Below are 22,044 nucleotides of genomic sequence, written 5' to 3' on the forward strand. Positions count from 1 at the left end.
CATCTGCCCCTTACAGTAATAAGAAAGTGTGCTTCTTTGTTTTGTGAAATGAAATGCCAGAAATATAACAGTACATTTCGTTCTGTTGTAATTATTTGAACATAGTTATACTGAAAATAAGCAATAACAGATCGAACAAAGAAATTCAGAAGGATTCAATCTGTTTTCAGATTTAAAGGAGAAAGAAAGGTGACATCCCCAGTGAGTCCAACACACACATTTCCTGTGGGGTATTAAAGCACAGTGCAAATTAGCAGCAGCACTGCTCACTAATACCTGAATCCATATTCTCCCCTGTATATGGCATGTAGGGAGACAGGATATGAATTGTTTGCTATACTAAATGTTCAAATCTAAAACCCTTGGTATTATTTTACAGAGCAAGTACTATCATTACTGCTTGGTAGGATTTACAAAGGGAGGATCAGAAGGGAGGAAATACCTGTAACCTGTAATTTCTAATGTCCAAAAATAGTTCTGAATGATAATTCACAAAATAACTGTAATATCGTGTATTTATTTATAATAGACAAAGTTTAATGCCGCAACATGGGAACACATACAGAGAATGTACAGGTGGAAAAAAACAATCCATTTAAAATGTAAAAAGTCCATGTCTGTGTTTGAAATGACAAGAATATAATTTACAAGCTTTTGGGAAGTACAGTCCATAAAATAAAGATTTTTTTTTTTACATTTGGGATCACAAGGAGTATTAAAATAAAATAGGTTTAAATCAACACAATTTTAAATAATACACAAATATAATGATCTGTATGAGGCTTTGGTGCTAAATAAGAGGTTTCTGCACCATAAGTAATAATTAACAGTTGCAACTGACTTGGAAGGATGCTTTTTTTATGGATAATAATTAGGGATGGGCAAATCTGAGCCGTTTCGTTTTGCCGCCAGCGAATTGTCGCCGACGCCCATAAACTTTAATTTTGTCGCGCAGTGAAATTTTTTTGACACATATCTTTTTGTTTTGACACGCCGCCATACAAGTCTATGGACTGTTTCCACAGTGTAACAAGGTGAAAAAAATCGCCCATCCCTAATAATAATTATAACTTTTCGAGTATAAGACCAGTAAAAGTAAGTTGATACAAAGATCCAGTTCTCTTTAGGTAAATATTACAACCGCATATCTCTGCTTATTTAAAACTAAACTTTTTTTTTTTTTGCTAAATATGCTGACACAGATTTGAATTACTGTGACAGTGCCATCTCTGGAAGCCAGTAGGGCTGGGTCAGGCGCCCTAGGCAACCCATCCAGCAATGGCACTCCACTTCCGCCCCCTTGTGCAAGCCTGTATGCGTGGTCACATTAGGACAGCAGGGATGGGCGCAGAAAGATCGGCAAGTGGGCAGGACTTGGGGTATGCAGGCAAGTGTTGCGCCCTAGGAATGTGCCTCTTCTGCCTACCCCTAGTTCCAGCCCTGGAAGCAAGTATGCTGACGCTGACACTTTAATTTCTAAATTCTGTTTTGCCTACAGTATCCTTAAAATAGAAGCGTGGTTTGCTGTGTGTGTGTGTGTGTGGGGGGATAATACATTTATCAATGCTACATGGTACACTGCTACTGTTATAACCAACTTCTCTGTTATTTTAGCATTTACAGTGTCCATACCCAGTAATGCTATCTGCCAGGGGGCACATCAGATTTAGGTTTTAGAACTAGGGATGCAGGATTCAGTTCAGGATTCAGCCAGGATTCTGCCTTTTTCAGCAGGATTCAGATTCGACCGAATCCTTCTGCCCAGCCAAACGGAATCTGAATTTGCATATGCAAATTAGTTGTGGGGAGGGAAATTACATGACTTTTTGTCACAAAACATGGAAGTAAAAAATGTTTTCCCCTTACCACCCCTAATTTGCATATGTAAATTAGGATTCAGATTTGGTTCGGGATTCAGCCAAATCTTTCACGAAGGATTCGGGGGTTTGGCCGAATCCAAAAGTGGATTCGGTGCATCTCTATTTAGAACCTTAGAAAAACTAGATGATGTTCTGGTGTTTATACAGATTTATGCTTTTTAATGACACTGATGAATAACAATTTACTTGACATTATAGGGGTATGTGATTTACTTCACAGATGTAACGCACAGATGCAAAGTAGAGCCCACAGTAACCACTCAAACGTTTGCTTTTTGTTGGGCTCACAGTCACGGACCAATCAATCAAAGATAACAGACAATTCAAACCTGTTTAAAACTGGTTCTTCATCTAAGAATTAGAAAATATTTTTTCGTAGTACCCAATTATTTTTCAGAGGATTTGCAGACATAACCAGACGTGTTATCATATAACTGGATTTTTTTTTTGTTAAGATAAAGTCTAAAAATGAGGGGAACGTATGAACTATTAATGAAAGCAGTTTCAGTGTGTGTTGGATACAGCAATAAAGCTCCTAATAAAAACAGCAATAAAGCTCCCCCGAGTTCTGGGAGAACTCAGGTGACATGAAAAGACCAGTATTGTACACTTTTAGCTACAGAAGCTGTAATTAAAATCATAGACTATAATTTACAGATATGCCATTAAAGAGTTACAATTCTTTGTATATTGAAGAGAAGCTATATTTGGGTACAATAAAATACAGTTGGAGATTACTAGGAAATAAATATCCCTCCAAGAAATGTTCACGTGACACTGCAGTCTTGCAGTTCTCATTGGCTCATTCCACATCTTAATTATAGTTCAGCTTCCTTTTAAAAAAAAAAAAGTTATATAGTTCACTAGGAGAAAGAACTAGAGAAGAAGAAGACCTTTTTATAGTAAGCTTATATGACTGTATCCAACAATAAGAAAACGTTACATCAACGTTGCACCTAGGAAAATGTGTAGGAAGCTGAAAAAGCTTTATGGAGCACAGAGAATACAATACTACACTGGGCACAATACCTTTATACAGGTGTAGATGGCAGGCTTGAGGTTTCTAGTCTTTTTGGACTACTATAGAGCCAGGTAGATAATGAACCTTTAAAAAAAAACAAAAAAAAAACAAAGATCTATTTCATCTATATCCAAATGTTTGAGTCGTTACTAATAAAAATATGTGGCATCATCCCCAAAACAACACTGGGGGGCCAATTCACTAACTTTGAGTGAAGGATTCGAAGGTAAAAAACTTCGAATTTCGAAGTTTTTTTTGGGCTACTTCGACCATCGAATGAATCGAAGAATTCAAAGTAAAAATCGTTCGACTATTCGACCATTCGATAGTCAAAAAAAAACTTCGACCCCCTAGTTCGCCATCTAAAAGCTACCGAAGTCAATGTAAGCCTATGGGGAAGGTCCCCATAGGCTTGGCTAACTTTTTTTGATTGAAGGATATTCCTTCGATCGTTGGATTAAAATCCTTCGAATCGTTCGGTTCGAAGGATTTTATCGTTCGATCGAAGGAATTATCCTTCGATCCTTCGATCGAACTATCTGCGCTAAATCCTTCGATTTAGATATTCGAAGTCGAAGGATTTTAATTCCTAGTCGAATATCGAGGGTTAATTAACCCTCGATATTCGACCCTTAGTGAATCGGCCCCTGGGTGTAAAACTTGAATTTAGCCAGTTCAAATTACCTATTCAGTTACATAGCAGCTATTTGGAAATGATAAAGTATAAATGAAAGTCCAGTCAGGTAAATGCAATTGCATTATCTACTCTCAAACACTTCACCTGATTTAACACGCCACCGCTTTATTCAAACCCTGCCCTACATTTGCCAAGTTGTCCCACCAAAAGCAGATCCAGTTGTTTGACCTGGCTACTAGATGAGAAATCTGAAGCAGACTCTGAGGGAGTCTGGGTTGGCAGCACTGAAAATTACAAGGTGATGGAAGTAAGATTCTAAATGGTACAATAAAGAAAGGTAATAGAGGACACAACCACAAATAAGAATTTCTTTTACTGCTTAAATACTTTCTGATTGAAATACAATTGTAATTATTATGTATACAGTAAGGTTGCTGTTTATCCAAGAGCATATACTGTTTATTGCTTGCAGTCTCCCTGGCACCGGCATAGCGGGTATCTCAAATCTAGCCTGGTATTCTCTAGCTTTTAATCAAAGTCTATTTCTTCATTCTCATGTTCAGCCTGTTGTATTTCAACAAAAACCAATCCAAAATACACTCAGTATTTTATATTTTACAGCTTTGGCCTACACACAGAAATATGTCTGGTAATAGAGATCTAAATCTTACTGGTGGATTATATTTTCCATTGTTCAACCAAATTTAGTGTAGTTTTGCAACAATTCAAATGGAATTAAGATGAAAGACTAACGTTTTATTGCACAACGTACTCGATACAATTACTGGCAGATTTATCGATTTTGTCTTTTGTTTTTTTCCCCTTGAGTGGGTATTTGACAAAAACAAAAATCTCCCATGTAGTAATAAAACCACCTTTATTACAATATCACATCTGGCACAGCAACGTTTCGGACCTCCCGGTCCTTGAAAAAGGACCGGGAGGTCCGAAATGTTGCTGTGCCAGATGTGATATTGTAATAAAGGCGGTTTTATTACTACATGGGAGTGCTGCAATTTACTATAGATTTTGTCTAAAAGATGTGAAGGTGAACACATTACTTGGCGTGCACCCCTGAAAAGTAAGCTGCTATAATCTAAGTGCTGGATGATTGCTTGTATGAAAAACAAAAAGCTCACCAGATTTTAGGTAAGTTTCAGCAATCCTGTGGCTGAATATGGACAAAGATTGGTAAACCTGCCCAATAATGTTTTAGAGAATTTTTGTCATTTGTTTTTGACGCTAGGTGGCTTCCTCTCTCGGTTGAATGGCTCCAGTCAAGGGAAAGCGGGTGATTATAAATTTCACTGCTCTCCTGTGTAACAATTTTGAAGAATTCATTCCTTCTTCCAGAAAGGAAACTTGGAAAGTGGCAATGCATTAACAAAGCAAAAAATATAGCTGGTATGTTCCTGAAATGACAAGCAGCTCTGGGTAGCGTACAATAATTCTTTTGACAAACTTAAAATCTAGGCTAAACCCAAATGGAAGCATAAGTACTGCCTTCTTAGCCCCAATGTAACTTCTAACATTAGAAACATTATTAGATTAATTTATATATACTTATAATACTTTTATGCAATATATGAGAGACCTGAAGAATCTGGACTCCAGGACAATGAGATAATTGGCCGGACAGGATGTTCTTTCTATGAATCAAAGAAAAATAACATTAAGAAAATGGAAAGGATTGCTGCTACTACTGGAGAAGTACCCAAATGATTTAACATTGTATAGAAATGCCAGCGTATTTCCATTACATGTAATCATATCTGATGAATTTTCAAAAATTACGATGTAGCCATGGCTCAGTGACACACATTTGTCAATAACACTTGTCTCCTTGTCAATAAAACCTTTAAAATGAGAACTAAATTTCAACTAAAGAAGTAGCTAGAAATGTTGTACATTATGTTTTGGGTTTCTGTACCCGCCCAAGGCAACCACATCCTTTTAGCAGCAAAGATCTATTAATCCAAAGATTCTCTAGTAACTCCATATCTTTATTCTGTTGATTCACACAGAGTGTCACAGATACTTTCCAAGATGGTGACCCTCTGTGGCAAGTTTGAAGTCCTGGATCATTGGTGCTATTGAGAAGCTGAAACTTTAGGCTGGTCCAATGAGGTCACTATATAAAATATTGCATTTTAGCCATATTTATTTATATATTTAAGAGTTTAGTTCTCCTTTAAGATAAATGTAAGTTGATGGGCTATTCTGTTCACATTAACAGTGTTTAGCTAGATTTTGTGATTGTGTAGCAATTCTTTTTTAACTTAAGATAAATCAATTAATTTACATTAACTTTAAAATTTATAAAAATAGGATGAGTCCCACAAAAGATTCTTTTCTCCTAAGCCAGTTGAAGAAGTTCTCCTCCAGAAGCATCACATCAATGCAATAGAAGACAGACCAGCGCTCGAAGCATGGAGATGGGTGAGAAGGGGGAGGGAACTGGCAGTTATACCTTCTACAAAATTACAAATAGTGCATTCACTCATCTAGTTTTCAAAAAATAGTGCAAAAAAAAAAAAAAAAAGTGCAGTGAGTTTCAACAACACCATTACTAAAAAAGTTCATATAATAAGTGATCTTTACCCAAAAAAGTGCTTTCAGTATGCTTAGAAACACAATAAGACTTTTGTGCCTATCAACACCAAACATTTCCACTTAAGTCTCACAGTTTACCCAGGCTTCTCATATTACTACAGGGCCACAACAGGTGTCTTCTTATAAACTCACCATGTATATATTAAAAGCCGAATAAATCACAATTTTAGGTGATCAAAATAGCATATCAAATATGTCCACAAATAGAGTCCACAGGGGCAGGCGCTGTAGGCAAGCTAGACAGTCGCGGCGCCAGCATAGCGTGCGCATGCGCAAATGGCCGCTCGCGTGCGCATGGGTGGATTACCGCTCTCGCGTGCGCATGTGTGAGTTGCCGCTCGCGTGTGCATGCGCTGATTAGAGTTCTTGCGCATGCGCAAAAATGCTAAAATACCACAGATAGTCGGGCAGAGAAGGGAACCCAACTAGAGGTAGGTGACAGAGGTGGTACATGCCTGGCGCCCCCCCATCTTAGGCACGTGACTACTCTGCCCACCCCTAGTTCCGGCCCTGGTCCACAGGGATGTAAAAGACAGTGTTCAAATGTCCCTGAAGAAGCCAATTGATGAAACGCATTGGATCGTGTTGCCTTGGATGTTTTGTTTGTAAAAATATAATCCAAGCTACTTTTTTCTATCACTGATGCCAATAGGTTCATAATTTCAGTCTGAAATAGCATTTCACCAATCTCCAGACACCATACAAGACCTCAGGGAATCCGGGAAAGATTACCGTATATACTCGAGCATAAGCCGAGTTTTTCAGCATCCAAAATGTGCTGAAAAAGTCTACCTCGGCTTATACTCGAGTCAGTGGGCAGTAGCTGAGATTGCAGTCACTTTTAATCATTCCTATACCAACAGTTCGATTGGGGAGAGACTGCAATATCACACAGCGCCCTCTGTTAGTTATATGAAAGAATAACAGTGACTGCAATATCACACAGCGCCATCTGTTGGTTATATGAAATAATAACAGTGACTGCAATATCACACAGCACCCTCTGTTGGTTATATGAAAGAATAACAGTGACTGCAATATCACACAGCGCCCTCTGTTGGTTATATGGAAGAATAACAGTGACTGCAATATCACACAGCGCCCTCTGTTGGTTATATGAAGGATTAACAGTGGTGGTAATATCACACAGCGCCCTCTGTTGGTTATACGAAAGATTAACAGCGATGGCAATATCACACAGCACCCTCTCCACATGGTAGTGCGACAGTGGGACAATGCACACAGTAATCCATTTGGCAATTCTCTGTCACCATCAACTTTGCAAAGAAGTCCGGATGATCGCTAGGGGGTCGCTTTAGCGGAATGTGGCTGCTGGGAGACAGGGCTGTAGTTGTGTCTAGGCTTATACTCGAGCCAATACGCTTTCCCAGTTTTCGTAGGTAAAATTAGGTACCTCGGTTTATACTCGGGTCAGCTTATACTCGAGTATATACGGTACGTAAACAGGTTATCTCTTTTTGTACCCTTGGATGAATACTATCTGGTCCGGGACCTTTGGTTACCATCACATGTTCTAAACAAATAAACTGATTAGTTGTGGTGTGTACCTCTACTCATAGAGCATTCTTCAAGTCATTCACAGTGGTCTAATCCCAGGCAGACCCCCAGTCCAAGGGCGATGTAATTAAATGTAATCAAGCAAAAGACAAGAGAGGGATAGACTTACTGTTGGTTGAAAAAGGAGCCCAGATGATATAAAAAATAGGCCTATGAGTGCACACCCTTGGAACGAAAAACGTCAGGTTTGAATATGTCCTAATAAATATTTTCTATTTTTTATATCACCTTTTTCAACCAACAGTAACTCTAACCTGCTTTTGTCTTTTGCTTCATCACATGTTCTAGTCTCTTTTGACTTCCCTCCTAAGCCTATTAAAAGGAATCCTACATTAGCTGGTTCCTCAGTTGGTATACAGATAAAAAAATAACAGTTCCAAATCTCCCCTTTTTCCTGCCTTTAACCAACTGGCCCCTCTCTGATGCTAAGGATCCCATCCTTTTTGCTTAATTTCCTTACTATTTACATATATTTATTCATGGTTCATGGATATCATGAAACATCTCACCCCTGAAGCTTTTCTTTAGGAAGCTACGCATTATCAGACCTGTAGTCCTCACTGACCCAAATGCCAACTCCCCTCCTTAGAGAGTACTCTCTGTTCAGGAGGCATATATTCCAGGTGTACATACATTTTTTCCAATCAAAATATAAAAAGGTCATACATTCTATATAGTACCACTTTTTCAGAATACTCACTTACCTTTGATAGCTACTGCCATGCCATAAATCTGATTCAACAATTCTCATCTGGGAAGGTAAGGCATATATTTTTGGGTTTGAAGTGTCAAGCACAAAATTCGCACTCCTGTGTCTCTTGAACTTTGAAAAATACATCTTCACTTGCTGGCCTTTTACCTTTATTTAGTATTAGTAAATTAATAAGAGCATTTACTGTATCTGATAAGGATATTGTGTATTTGGGGCTAAAGACCTCTGATGGGAACCCTCTGAATGCAGTTTCCTATATAGTGTTTCAAAGGAACCATCGTACATGCACCGGTTCTTGCCAGGGAAGGTTAAAAAAGAGTGCCATTGTTAACAAAGGAACACTTCTCTGGATTTGTCATCCATAGGAACAAGTTTTGGAAGTTCATATTTAGGTGACAGAGGCACTTTTAAATTCTGGCTTTAGAAGTTTGTCTGGGATGCACTTTTCTTTGGGAAGTAAAACGGTGTTTGTCGTTTGCTCTCAAATTGGAAATGTGGCTTTACACCTTGGCGTGACATGTACAGTAAAGGCCCATCATGTACTCTTCTTTTTTATATTCTATAATGCCAGATTCCTCAAAATATTTTGGCAAGAAACAGGTTTATTCGTTTCAGTTAGGAATGTTTTCTATGCCTTGGGTTTTAATCTTGGAACCAGTTTAGCATTATCTGATATGCAAATTCTATTCTTGACTTTCTTGATATCAGGTTTTTATAAGCACACCAATGGCGACGTCTGTAGTGTTTAATTATGTTTGCAGCTGCTTGCTTGGGTAGTAATCAGCCAGACTTACAAGGTTCGGAGGAATCCGAATCTTCATCAGCTCCAAAGTTATACTCATCTGGTTCTTCATGTTTCAAATACTTTTAAAGGAGAAGCATTACAGTGTGTAGTTCTGGCACTGATGTATTGCTGAAAAATATCTGCTGTATTGCCTGCAGTATTGCCTAGAAACAATAACATTTTTAACTTTTATCCGACTAAACACAAAAACCCAAAACATTTGTTGTGATCCACAATTAGTTCAAATAAAGCACTTAACACAAGTGATAGTCATTAGTAAGCACCTAAAGTACTAAACCTTGCTGAACTGCAAAACTGTAGTGTGAGTGTAGTGAAGTGCCACCAGCATACTCTTGACTACTTGCACTTTACAGTATTTCCAAAGAAAGTACAGGTATGGGACCTGTTATCCAGAATGCTCAGGTCCTGGGGTTTTCTAGATAATGGATCTATCTGTAATTTAGATCTTCATAACTTAAGTCTAAAAGAAAATTATGTAAACATGAAATAAACCCAATAGGCTGATTTTTGCTTCTAATAAAGATTAAATATATCTTAGTCTATCAATGTTAAATTAGTGGAAAATGCACCAAATCCACTATTTTGGATTCGGCCGAACCCCTGAATCCTTTGCGAAATATATATTTACTTTATGTTTTGTGACCAAAAGTCAAACGATTTCCCTCCCCGCCCCTAATTTACATATGCAAATTAGGATTCGGTTCAGCTGGGCAGAAGGATTTGCCCGAATCTGAATCCTGCTGATTCGGTGCATCCCTATGGAAAATAGATAGGCAAGCTATTATGGCTATTAGATTAGGCACAGTGAACACATGTGAGCCTGAAAACAGTACCCTGAGCCTGTTTACAAATTTCACTGGAGAGACTTTAAAAGACTTTAAAAGAAAATTAATTTTATACTATGCACTGCACCTTCCAAAAGGAGAAAAAAAAAAAAGTTGTATTAGTTTATAGATGTAAAGAATGCCTTCATTATATTCAGTTACTGTGCATTACACTTATATATTTATATATTATATTTAGGTTGAATCTGTATTTATGCTGAAAAGCAATAGACTTTTATTAATTAGGACACAAAGTTATGAAACTGGTTGTAGGATAATGTCAATGCATGTACATGTATGCATTTATTTACATAGCACTGCTTGTATAAACAGCACTGTTCATTTTTACAGTTGTAAATAGCAACATACAACAGTATATTATAAGACATAAGAAGAAGGAGATTCCTGTCCCAAAAAGCCAGAATTTTAGTGGACATGATGCACATAAAAATTGGACATTAAACAAATGGATGCATTACATGACACCAGCTAAAAGTTCATGGCTAGAGTGGGGCTGATTCACTAAGCTCGAGTGAAGGATTCGAATGAAAAATACTTCGAATTTCGAAGTATTTTTTTGGTACTTCGACCATCGAATTGGTTAAATTCGTTCGAATTCGAACGAAATCGAACGAATCGAACGAAAAATCGTTCGACTATTCGACCATTCGATAGTCGAAGTACTTGCCCTTTAAAAAAAACTTCGACCCCCTACTTCGGCAGCTAAAAGCTACCGAAGTCAATGTTAGCCTATGGGGAAGGTCCCCATAGGCTTGCTAACCTTTTTTTGATCGAAGGATTTTCCTTCGATCGTTGGATTAAAATCGTCCGAATCGTTCGATTCGAACGATTTAATCGTTCGATCGAACGAAAAATCCTTCGATCGATCGAACGTAGGATTAGCGCTAAATCGTTTGACTTCGATATTCGAAGTCGAACGATTTTAGTTCCCAGTCGAATATCGAGGGTTAATTAACCCTCGATATTCGACTATTGATGAATCGGCCCCTAAATAAACATTTTGGGAAACGGTGAACCACGCTTTAGCACAAACTGTAATATAAAAGTTGTTTAAGATATACACTTACAGTAAACGATTTAGGGATTAAAGCTTCTTTTGCCTGGAGAATAATATCCACATTTGCAGCATGTTTTCCTGTGCCTCATTTCTGAAAGATGATTTAAAGAAGATGAACCCTGTGAAGGAAAACATATAGACAAGCACACATACTGTGACTGGAAGGTGAATATATATTTGTTAAAAAATATGTGGCAAGCCTGTACTGCAAGCTGTGTGATGCTCTGCAGGGTCTGGAAATTATGCCACACACATAAAAACATTTTTCAAACACAGTAATTGGTTATTAGTTGAACAGTTGTTTGTGCATGTTTTGTGCCCTAAAATAATTAACATTGCTAAACAAATTGTAGCACAAATGCACAATTGCTACTCTATTATTTTGCTATAAAACAACTAAATACATTATCCACCCTGTGCACACAGGGTAAATATAGGCCATTTTACAGGGAAGTAGTGGACATTTTATCTATTGGCAGTGTGGAATTTTAGCTGTAATCTTTTCATTATAGAAAATGTTAAACCGCTTTTGTTTTTTTAACTATAAACCGGATAACATATATACATACAAGTATAAATTATATGTATACAAGTTATATAAGGATAACATATATAAATATTTATATTTATCAGTATAAGTCCTTCTGTGTTCAACAAACTGCATTTTACTTTTTATATAAATACCAATAAGTCCCAAACCTGCCGCGGAGATCCTCATTGTTTTTAGAAAGGCGATTATATGGAGAATCGTTTGTGAGTGTATTTTAACTATTTATTAAAATTATAATAGCACTTCTGCACATGCCGCTCTTTATTGTATACAAGAGAGAAAAAATACTGGAAGCTAGTCCGACTTGCTATTAATCTTGAGATACGCTGAAATAACTCCTGGGTCTGTGAGTATAATATACCACCGGAATAACTACATTCTAAAGTGTGGGTCTAAATCATACTCTGATACCTATTTTTCCTATTATCATGGAAATGGATGTTTAACTCTCACTCTTCTATTAGAAGTTATCAAAAGGTGAAAGTCTCTTTCTACACTAATTTATTAATGCCTTTTAGCACCGAGAGATCGTCAATTTCCGTGTAATTTCGCACATGCGCAGTTGTCGCAAACCGGCAAACCCTGAAAATTATGCTGTTCGGGTGATACGGACCCAACTTACAGCCGCGGTAAGGTTTAGTTTCCGTATTCGCAGTTGCTTCCCATTCATTTTATTTGGAAAATGTGCTGCAAATGGCAGATGTCAACACTATCTGACGGGGATAGTTCAGATATCAAGTGTAAGTATCTACCTATTGTCAGATGGTTTCCTCAGACATGGCTTGGGCTCACATTTTGGGAACCGATCAAGTAGAACATACAAACCTTTTCAAGAATCTGTCTCATTTGAGCCTGAAAGATCTTCTCATCTTTGTCCAAACAACCATAAAAATCTGGTTGGGTCTGATTCAAAGCAGTCATCCCAGACCTGTTAAAATAGAAGTATTCATTAAAGGAACAGTAACACCAAAAAAATAAAGTGCTTTAAAGGAATGACAATATAATCTAGTTTTTCCCTCAACTGGTAAAATTGTGTATTCGCTTTAGAAACACAGCTGTAGTTTATATGAACCAGCTGCTGTGTTGCCATGGGGACAAACGAGCAAATAGGAATATACTGTAGCTCACCCTTATCGATTGTAGGTGGATTCTCCTGAAAGGGTGTCCTGTGTCCACAACCCAAACTGACACTTGATAAAGGGCCTAGCCCGAAACATGTTGTGGTGCAATTTTCCCCAATAAAAAGCACTTTGCAGTCATAGTTACTGCCCTGGATTTGTCCTGCTTCTTACCATTATACTTGAACTTGCCATGGAGACAGCCATTCAAGCACAGAATACAAAATAGATAAATAAGTTCTGAAGATTTCAATGAATACTACAGAGCTTATCTGTTATCTGCTGGGTTTCCTGTGCCTTTCTCCTTTCTCAGCTTTGAATGGCTGCCCCTATGGCTACACAGCAGCCTATTAATATAAACTTTTGTAGAGTTTCTGAAGCAAACACACCAGTTGTACCAGTGCAGGGCACCAGTACATTATATTTTCATTACTTTAATACTTTATTTTTTTGGTGTTACCAGTGTCGGACTGGCCCGGCGGGACACCGGGAAAAAACCCGGTGGGCCTCGGCCCTCATGGGCCCCGCCGGGCCAGTCCCCCTCTCTTGATCTCAAGGACCTAAACAAAAAATAAAACTGCGGCGCCGCACAGCGCGGCCCCGGATGCAAATGCACGCCATGCTGCTCCTTGCGCATATGTGTGACTCCATGCGGCTCTGTGTGCGCATGCGTGCCCTTTGGCTCCGTGCGCACATGCACACGCGTCGCAGATGGGTGACAGGGGGTCCGGAGAGGGGCCCTAGATAGCAGTCCCGGTGGGCCCCGGGCCCCCCAGTCCGACCCTGGGTGTTACTATTTTGTGTGTTCCATTGTGCAATGCTGTTGTAACATAGATGATGGAAGCACCAGCCACTACTCATAAACACAGATTTTATTCTTTGTGTCTTAAGTGGGCCATACATGAGAAACCTAGCCACATCTTTAACCAGAGATTCAGCTGGAATTTTCTGCACGGGTTTCTGCACTGTCAGTGGTTAGAGGGCACTGTGGTGACCATGGTTGGATCTCTTGAGCTGGTTATATCCCTCCAGTCAAGTTATAAAATGAAAACAAATTGGCAGCAAATTCCAAATTGAAATTATTAGTGTAGCACAGGCATGCTCATAGGATATAAAAATGAATACTTAATTACTCTTGCCTTGACCAAGATGGTTATACAGATAATGTAAATAAGCAGTATTTAATCTAAATTTAAATCTTTGAGCTAAGACTTTAAAAAAGATAGGGCAACAAATGTTCACTGGAAACTATACAGTATGGGATAATTACAAACTAAATGATTTGAATGAGCCTGGCGACAATGCTGTCAAGTTCAAGGGAATGTTTGTTCCAGCTGCAGATGTGAAGTGCTGCCATCTACTGACCAAACTCAGTAAGATGTAAAAAACGTCTAACAAGGAAAAGAATCTGAAAAAAACTATTTGTTCTACAGAAATGGAATCATGCAACATTTACAGCTGTTACAGAATTAAAGCTATTCTGTTTATGAATTTACTATTTTAATGTTGTGGTGACAGAGTTAAAATCTAGAACAACCGTGGAGAGCAATTTGCAGAGTAATGTCTCCTAAATATGCCACCTGCATTGTCAGTTAACTCTAGCTTAGCTGAAGGCTTGGTACTGGCAGTCTAAAGAATAATGTAATAAGAGGCACAAAACTTGCTATTGATCTAGCGACCTATAGCAATCAATCAGCATTAGCATTCACTTGCTTAAAGGGCACCTGTCACCCCAAATTCTTTCCCCCACCTGAGGTGCAGGGTAATAGAGCCATCACTCTGGTGCATGCGAATGCTGATTATGCACATGCCCCAACATGGCTGCCCACCACAGTTGCCAGTTTGGCAGTTTTCCAGCCAAATTGGGCTACTCATTTATAGCCCAGGCAGGTTTTGAAATTACAAACTAGCCAAGGTGCGGATTTGGGGCTACATTTGGGGCCTTTGGAGGGTTTGTACTTTGGAAACAGCCAAAGTTTTTCTTGCCCTAATGTGCCAAGCATGCATCTCCCAATGCATGTTGGGTAATGTAGTTCTTGTTTAACAATTTGCCAACTGCCAAGTTTAATGTAAGGCTACAATATCCAGTACCCCAGTCTCCCATTACCCTTAAGCATTCTTGCATTTTCTGGTGACTTTCCTCAATTTCAGACGATTCTAGGGCAAAAATCTGATGGCCACCAAAATGTATATTAGTTGACCGGTTTTACCAATATTTATTGAAATTGTATATGTATTAGGGCCTTATGGGGACTTATACCGCCTCACCCCTCCCCCTCCGGCAAAGGGCGAATCTGTCCCATTTTGCTTCATGGAAAAGTTTGAAAAAGGTATATTTTCATATATATTCATTTATTTTTTTACTTTTTCACGGCACATATTGTGTTATTTTTGAAGTGCCACTTGGCTAGTTTTGGGCTGGTTTTAGGCTGGTTTTGTAGCTGACTTTGGCTGTTTTTGAAAATTAGACCTGGCAACCCTGCTGCCCACATCAGGAGTTCCATCCCGGGCAGGCGGGCGGCCTAGCATTAGCAGGGGCTAATTTAAAAAACAAACAGACAAATAAAAAAAGCTACGGTTTCCCCCGCATGCTCAATTAGCCCACACCTCTGGTGGGGTATACAATTTCGGCTGACTGTTGCCCTTTAAAGCAAACATGTGACTAGTTGCTATAGGTTACTAAATCTGCCATTGTCAACACCTTATTCCATGCTAAACAATTGGATAACAGGACTGGATCATTAGCAGATGAAAGTGAGTTAAATGACAGTAGTTGGGATCATATGGAATTGTGTGACTGCTACTGTCAGACAGAGAACCCCTGCCTCAAGCTCTCTGATAATAGTGACGACCAGACTAGGACCCCTAAACTAATTGCAGGGAACTTCAACCATTTCAAAACTAGTAAACGGTAGAACCAAGACAAAAAAACCACATGGGTGAATAAAACATCCCTTATGCCCCGTACCTCGCTGTCATATTGCTGCTTCCCATCTCGCCTACTCCTATAAGCTCTACCAGGGTCCGTGACACTACTCCCAGCATCAAACCATCAACGCCAGGCTTCCCAGCTCCTAATTGGTTGGGACTCGAGCGTAATTCTAGCGACGTCACCAAAATTATGGAATAAACACACAGAGCATGCGCACACCACTCCATATGCATTTAGAAATTTCTTGTTTCTGAAGGCCTTTACGTAAACTGTACGCGATATAATTAAACGGAGATGAAAACGATAATGAACTTCAATACACTCCTGCGGATTTTGTCAGGAAATGTCGTCCATTGACTATGGTAGACCATACAGGATCTCCAATACTATGACCCTTTCCGCCATTTTACGTTTTGGCATTTGAATTTAAACTATTTTGACGACCGTGTCATTTGTACCTAAAAGTCGTTTGTAACATTTTTAAAGGTGAAAATTAAATAATGACGTTCCAATGAGAAATCCAGCTTTGTACATACGTCATAACGTGTCAGTTTCCGCCGCATAGTACTCATATGTGCCAGAACGAAAAATGGCCGCTTAGGTCGTGGTCTTGACCTGCGTTGTGACCGCACAACTTCTGACAGTCGTAACCGGGTGCTGTTCAACAGCATGGCAGGAAGAAGCTTGGGACAGTGTTCAGCAGGTACTTAGTGAGTTTTTGCACCATAACAAACATAGGAAGAAGAGCGTGTGTTTGCTGAGGTACTCAGGTACAGAAGACATAGGGACAATTTGCGTAGGAAGAGCTTACATTCTAAAAGGAGACGAGGTACTTTTTTTCCTTCCCGAAGATCATCTAGAATATGACTATGAAGATTTTCTAGAATAGTATTTCTTGACATCTTTTCAGAGGATCAAATGTAGTAATAGATGAAACTTTGAGTACCAAAAACTAGTTTATATAGTGAATAAAGTACCCCCTCTTGTAAAATATAAGGATATTATAAGTTACCGAGGAGTTTCATGACCATCATGGAGGTAACTTCTAATATCCTCATATTTTGCAACTGGGGGTACTTTATTATAATACACAGGTTTTGATGAGTCATGTGACAGAAATGACATCAGAACTCACCGTTTATAACTGATGACATCAGAACTCACCATTTATAAGGATATAATTTACAAGATATTCATGGCCTTTGTGTATTATATAGTGAATAAAGTACCCCCTTTTGTAAAATATAAGGATATTATAAGTTACCGAGGAGTTTCATGACCATATAAAAACACGAGGCCGAAGGTCGAGTGTTTTTATACAGGTCATGGAACTCCAAGGTAACTTCTAATATCCTCATATTTTACAACTGGGGGTACTTTATTTATTATAATACACGAATTTCAGTGAGTCATGTGACAGAAATGACACCAGAACTCACCGTTTATAACTGATGACATCAGAACTCACCGTTTATAAGGATATAATTTACAGGATATTCATGGCTTTTGTGTATTATATACCTCTATTGAGAAAAATAACCATATTCAGAGGATAGGGTCTGTAATAAACACATAGGTTAGCATGCCTAAAAGAGGATTTACATGGGCAAAAGCTTGATGTATGTGCCTTTATAGGGAAAGGAAAGCCATATTGTCTCTTTATAGGGAAAGGAAAGCCATATTGAACTCCCCCCCCCTCTCCTATTTAAAATACATAAAATAGGTATGCAAAATTTACCAGCTGTCCTCCTTTCTGCTCACCCGGGGTGGTGATCACAGCTTGTGCAGAGTGGACCATGCTCAGTATGCTCTAGGTGTATTTTGCATTTATGTGGTGGTTAACATGGTGACCATAAAAGAAGGCTCTTGGGCTCTAGCTGTTCAGTTTTGACCCGAGCAGTTCGGTTTTTGTAAGGCCTGTTCGGGTCTAAACTTTCTGTTTGGTGTTCAGCCTTATGAAATCTGAACAATAAAAAGGCCTATACATGACAAATATTTAAATACTAAGATACTCACCTCAACATGGCTTAGTTAATTTCCTCAACACCTTAATCACCTCAACATGGCTACAGTTAATTTCTTATTATTACAAAAAAAAGCAAATCAATCAAAAATAAGTGTTTTTTTTCTAAATTAGCATTGTTGTATTTCAGAGCTTTCTGAATAACTTCTGTATAATAGATCTGTTGTAGTAGAATTAAATGATCTTTTGCCTTAATGGACAATCGATCCGGAAACCTTGATGTATCGTGTGGTGATGTTGCGCAATCCCCCGGAAATAACGTCACAGCAGTCGTTCTTAGCTGGGGTCCAGTATTCTGCCTCCTTCTACAATGGCCAGTGGTTTATTATACACTAAGACAAAAGGTGGTCTTACAATATATCCAATCAATGAGCATGTTATGCTATAAATCAATTGGTGGAACCAGCACACAGACACATGTCCATAGAAGAGGGGGGGGGGGAAAGGTAGACTTCCCTAGGCAAACAAAAGACACCAAGACAAAAGGCACTTCCCCCGGTAATATACATATACACAGACAGAGTGATCTTAGCATGGCTTGTACTGTAAAAGTACACCTTTGTTCAGTGGTCCGTATTCCTCAATCCCAACCGGCGCCACACCCGGCATGCTGCAGTCATGCCTGATGAACACAAATCGGATGGGAATCGGAAAGATCGGGCGACTGTGCAAAGGTCGGTCGTAAAGACGCTTATCCCGCATCGGTGGCGGCCATATGGCGAAATATGAGAAATTTCCACGTCAGTCCCTCCTTTTTCACCATATGTCGTCACAGCAACGGCTTCCTAACGCTACAATCACTCCAACCAAAGCTTCTAAAGGGTACAGAAAGAAAAGGGAACATGCTACACTACAAATGCACTAACAAGAAGAACCGGCCTAATATTCTTGATCTTCTTTATATCTTGATCATGAGGTCCAGACTGGCCTTCAGGGAGGTGATGTCATCATACAAGGTTTCTGGTTATGTCTTCTTTGAGAAGAACAGCCCAAAAAAAGTCTCCAAGAAGGGAAGAAGTCGGTTCTTTTAGGGACAGTCCATAGTTTGTTAAAAAAAGGTGGTGGTTCTTCCTGTGCTGATCTTCCTGAGGTAAAGGGTTTCGAATGCTTCAGGCAATGGCTCTTTATGGAATCATCACATGGTCCTCTGCACGGCTCTTTGCAACTTGGTTCACCAAACAACAGGTCATTCTCGCCGTCACATAGAGGAGGAAAAGAAAGCAGAGCAGCATCAGGACATACACTCCAACTTCTTTAAGCCATGATCCAATAGAAAACAACATATCACCGAAGCCCCCTAAACCTTTAAAGGGGTTCCAACCCTCCTCTGCAATAGCGCGTGCTTGTCCCTGTAACGCTTTCACCTTGTCAAGATGGGCCTGAACCTTGTCCCCAGTATCTTCCACCCAGGTACAGCAATCCTCCCCGATGAACTCACAGAAACCCCCCTTTGATGCTAAAAGATAGTCGAGAGCCATTTTCTCCTGAAGCATAAGGGTCTTCAGCTGTCGTTGTTCAGAAGAAATTTCTCTCATGGCTTCGACTGTCTCATTAAACATCTCGTCCATTATGATGGAAAAATTATTTAGCCGCTTCATAAGTTCTATACCCCATCCGGTCCATGCCGGAAACCATGCCCATGCATGGTCCCCTGCAGAGAATAGCTCTCTCCTGGTCCTTCTTCCCACACTTACCCTCCTCTGCACCATCAGGTCCTTGTGACCGTCGGCAATGTAGGAGGCAGAGACTAACCTGACTAAGGAGCATGACCCTCTAGTATTCGGGGGAACGACTCTATAGGCAGCCTGGCCGCACAAAAAGTAATAGGGCCCAGTTAATGAGACACAAAGGTCATTGGGGTTACGGTTACGGGCATTGCGCAACAACTGGATGGATAATGGGATTGCTGCACCCTCCTGAATGTCACACCCTCCCCCCCAGCAGACATAATCATGTCTGGTGGTTAGGTTGTTATTGTCAGGGATTCTATGGTCGATCTGGATGGTTATCCCAGATGGGCATTCGGTCCTCCCCAGGGACTTGGCTCCAAAACCAGAGCTGATATTAAAACAAATCCCGGACTGGCCTAATTGACCGGATACCCACACGGGTCTGCTAAGTCTAGTACAAGCCTCGGGGCTGACATCAAGACCATAGGTGACATTACCATCTAAGAATGTCTGATTAAATTCTATGGACAGATGGCGTTCCACTGATCTACCTGAAGGACTAAATTTTCTCATGCCCACCCTGATGTCATAAAGGGCATGTACTGCCGCCATCGCCGGGATGCTCTGGCTCGGAGGGGGTTTGGAGCACACCCAGCAGTTGGACCTATTTGCTGTCTTTGCTAATTGTAAATGCATCTTGAACAGTAAATTTGGATGTGACTCCTCATAACAGTATCCAAAATACATTAAACAACAAGTGTATATAGAAACAATGCACCTGATCATTGCACTTGATAGTCCAGCAGCTTCTTGCAGTGGCTGGCGTGGATCCGCCCGTCACGTTCCTCGACCTTAAGGGAGGTGGATGTTGTACTGCTTCTGTCTCGGGTTCCATGAGTTCAAGACAGTTGTGATTGTCTGTTGGTTCTGTCATGGTTGGGTTAGAGTCAGTCACAATCCCTTCGTCCCCCCCTCTTCTTCCGAGTCAGAATGGGTCGGGAGAAGAGATGCGGGATTGAGAATTGTACATCGTCTCAGTGTGAGGTTAGTAGGGGTAAGGAGAGTCACTTCAGATTTGGTCAGACGTGCTGCTGAAAGATGTTTGGTCTGGACCTGGTTGAGAATCTCTTGGACAGAGTGTGGGATGAGAAAGGTTAGAGGGGAATCTAAAACTATGTCACCAACTTTCTGTAATAACACAGAAAGTATAGAGAGGACCCATTCTGAATGAAATATTAGGGATCCAATCTCTGCTGTAATTGATCAGACCTAGAAGGGCTCTCAACTGTCGGGCATTACGAGGTCGGGTGAAGTCTTTGAGAGTCTGTATCTGTTGTGTTGTCAGGTGTTGGGTCCCTTTTGAGATACAGAGGCCTAGAAAAATAACCTTCTGCTTACAAAACTGCAATTTTTCCTTGCTAGCCTTATTCCCAGTGGATGCCAGATGGTTCAGTAGCGATGTAGTGTGTCTATAGCATGAATCCTTGTCCGGGCAACAAACGAATAGATCGTCCACATATTGTAACAGTGCGACCTCCGGATCCTCTGACACCCACTGGTCTAATTCCACCTTTAGCTTGCAACTATATTCCGATGGGCTAGTCATGGACCCCTGTGGTAACCGGGTCCATGTCAGCTGTCTACCCTGGAACGAAAAAGCAAAGATGTATTGACACTGTGGATCTAATGGAACAGAAAAGAAGGCATTAGACAAGTTGATAACACTAAAGTACGAAGCTTTAGGAGGAATGGACGCAAGTAATGTGTGAGGATTAGGCACTAACGAGGCATCACTGACTATGATTTTGTTATCATGGACCAGTCGGTATGTGACTTCCTGACCCTTGGCTGATTTTTTTGCCACTGGAAATAAAGGTGTATTACAGGGTGATTGTGTTGGGGTTAAGACCTCGATTTGGAGATATCTATCAATCTGGATCTTGAGACTGTCCATCTGCGCTATACTCAGAGGATACTGTGGCAATTTTGGTAGCACGCAACCGGGGGCAATCCGTATAGTGGCTGGAGGTACTGGCAGCAAGCCAACATCATATTTGTCAACTGCCCAAACCTTAGTGTCTATCTCAGCTAGTACATCCAGGGACAAATGTGTACCAGGTTCTCCAGTATACGGGACTGCCACCACTGCACACAGCAACTCGTCTGTGAGTGCACTAGTTACCACAACACCCTCTGGGGTATAAGTGATGTTGGCCTGAATCTCCAACAGAATGTCTGCTCCCAATAGGTTGATAGGGACATCATCTGAAACTAATAGAGATCTGACTGCTTTGGTGTGTTGACCTAACCTGCAGTACAATGGTTTCGTCTCCCTAAGAGTCACTGGATGACCTGTAAGCCCAATGGTGGGGGTTGTGTTGCCAGAGAGTGGAATCCTGCCTTTTAGATCTTGTGTTTTTAGAACAGTCCTGGCTGCGCCGGTGTCGATGAGGCAGGACAGAGGATATGGCAATTCCTCAAGAAATAGATTGAAATGGGCCGACACCGGTTTGCCTTTCCCCTAGTGGGCGAAGCTATGGGACTGTGTAGCAGCTCCGAAGGTTTTAACTGTTTCAGGGTCTGGTATGAAATGGTAGGTTCCC

The 22,044-nt window shown here is 40.1% G+C and overlaps 1 protein-coding gene and 1 pseudogene across 1 annotated transcript; both read right to left on the minus strand.

Annotated features, from left to right (window-relative positions):
- Nucleotides 1-7,816: 7,816 nt before the first annotated feature.
- LOC121400637 lies at nucleotides 7,817-9,541 on the minus strand (annotated as a pseudogene).
- An 8,971-nt stretch (nucleotides 9,542-18,512) lies between these two features.
- LOC121400638 (syncytin-2-like) lies at nucleotides 18,513-20,227 on the minus strand. Its single transcript, XM_041584134.1, has 2 exons — nucleotides 19,769-20,227; nucleotides 18,513-19,657 (listed from the first exon to the last, which is right to left on the minus strand). The coding sequence occupies exons 1-2, from the start codon at nucleotides 20,225-20,227 to the stop codon at nucleotides 18,896-18,898; spliced, it is 1,221 nt and encodes a 406-aa protein (XP_041440068.1). The 3' UTR covers nucleotides 18,513-18,895.
- Nucleotides 20,228-22,044: the final 1,817 nt, after the last annotated feature.

Source organism: Xenopus laevis, chromosome 2S, assembly GCF_017654675.1.
Source record: "Xenopus laevis strain J_2021 chromosome 2S, Xenopus_laevis_v10.1, whole genome shotgun sequence".
Taxonomy (NCBI): Eukaryota; Metazoa; Chordata; class Amphibia; order Anura; family Pipidae; genus Xenopus; species Xenopus laevis.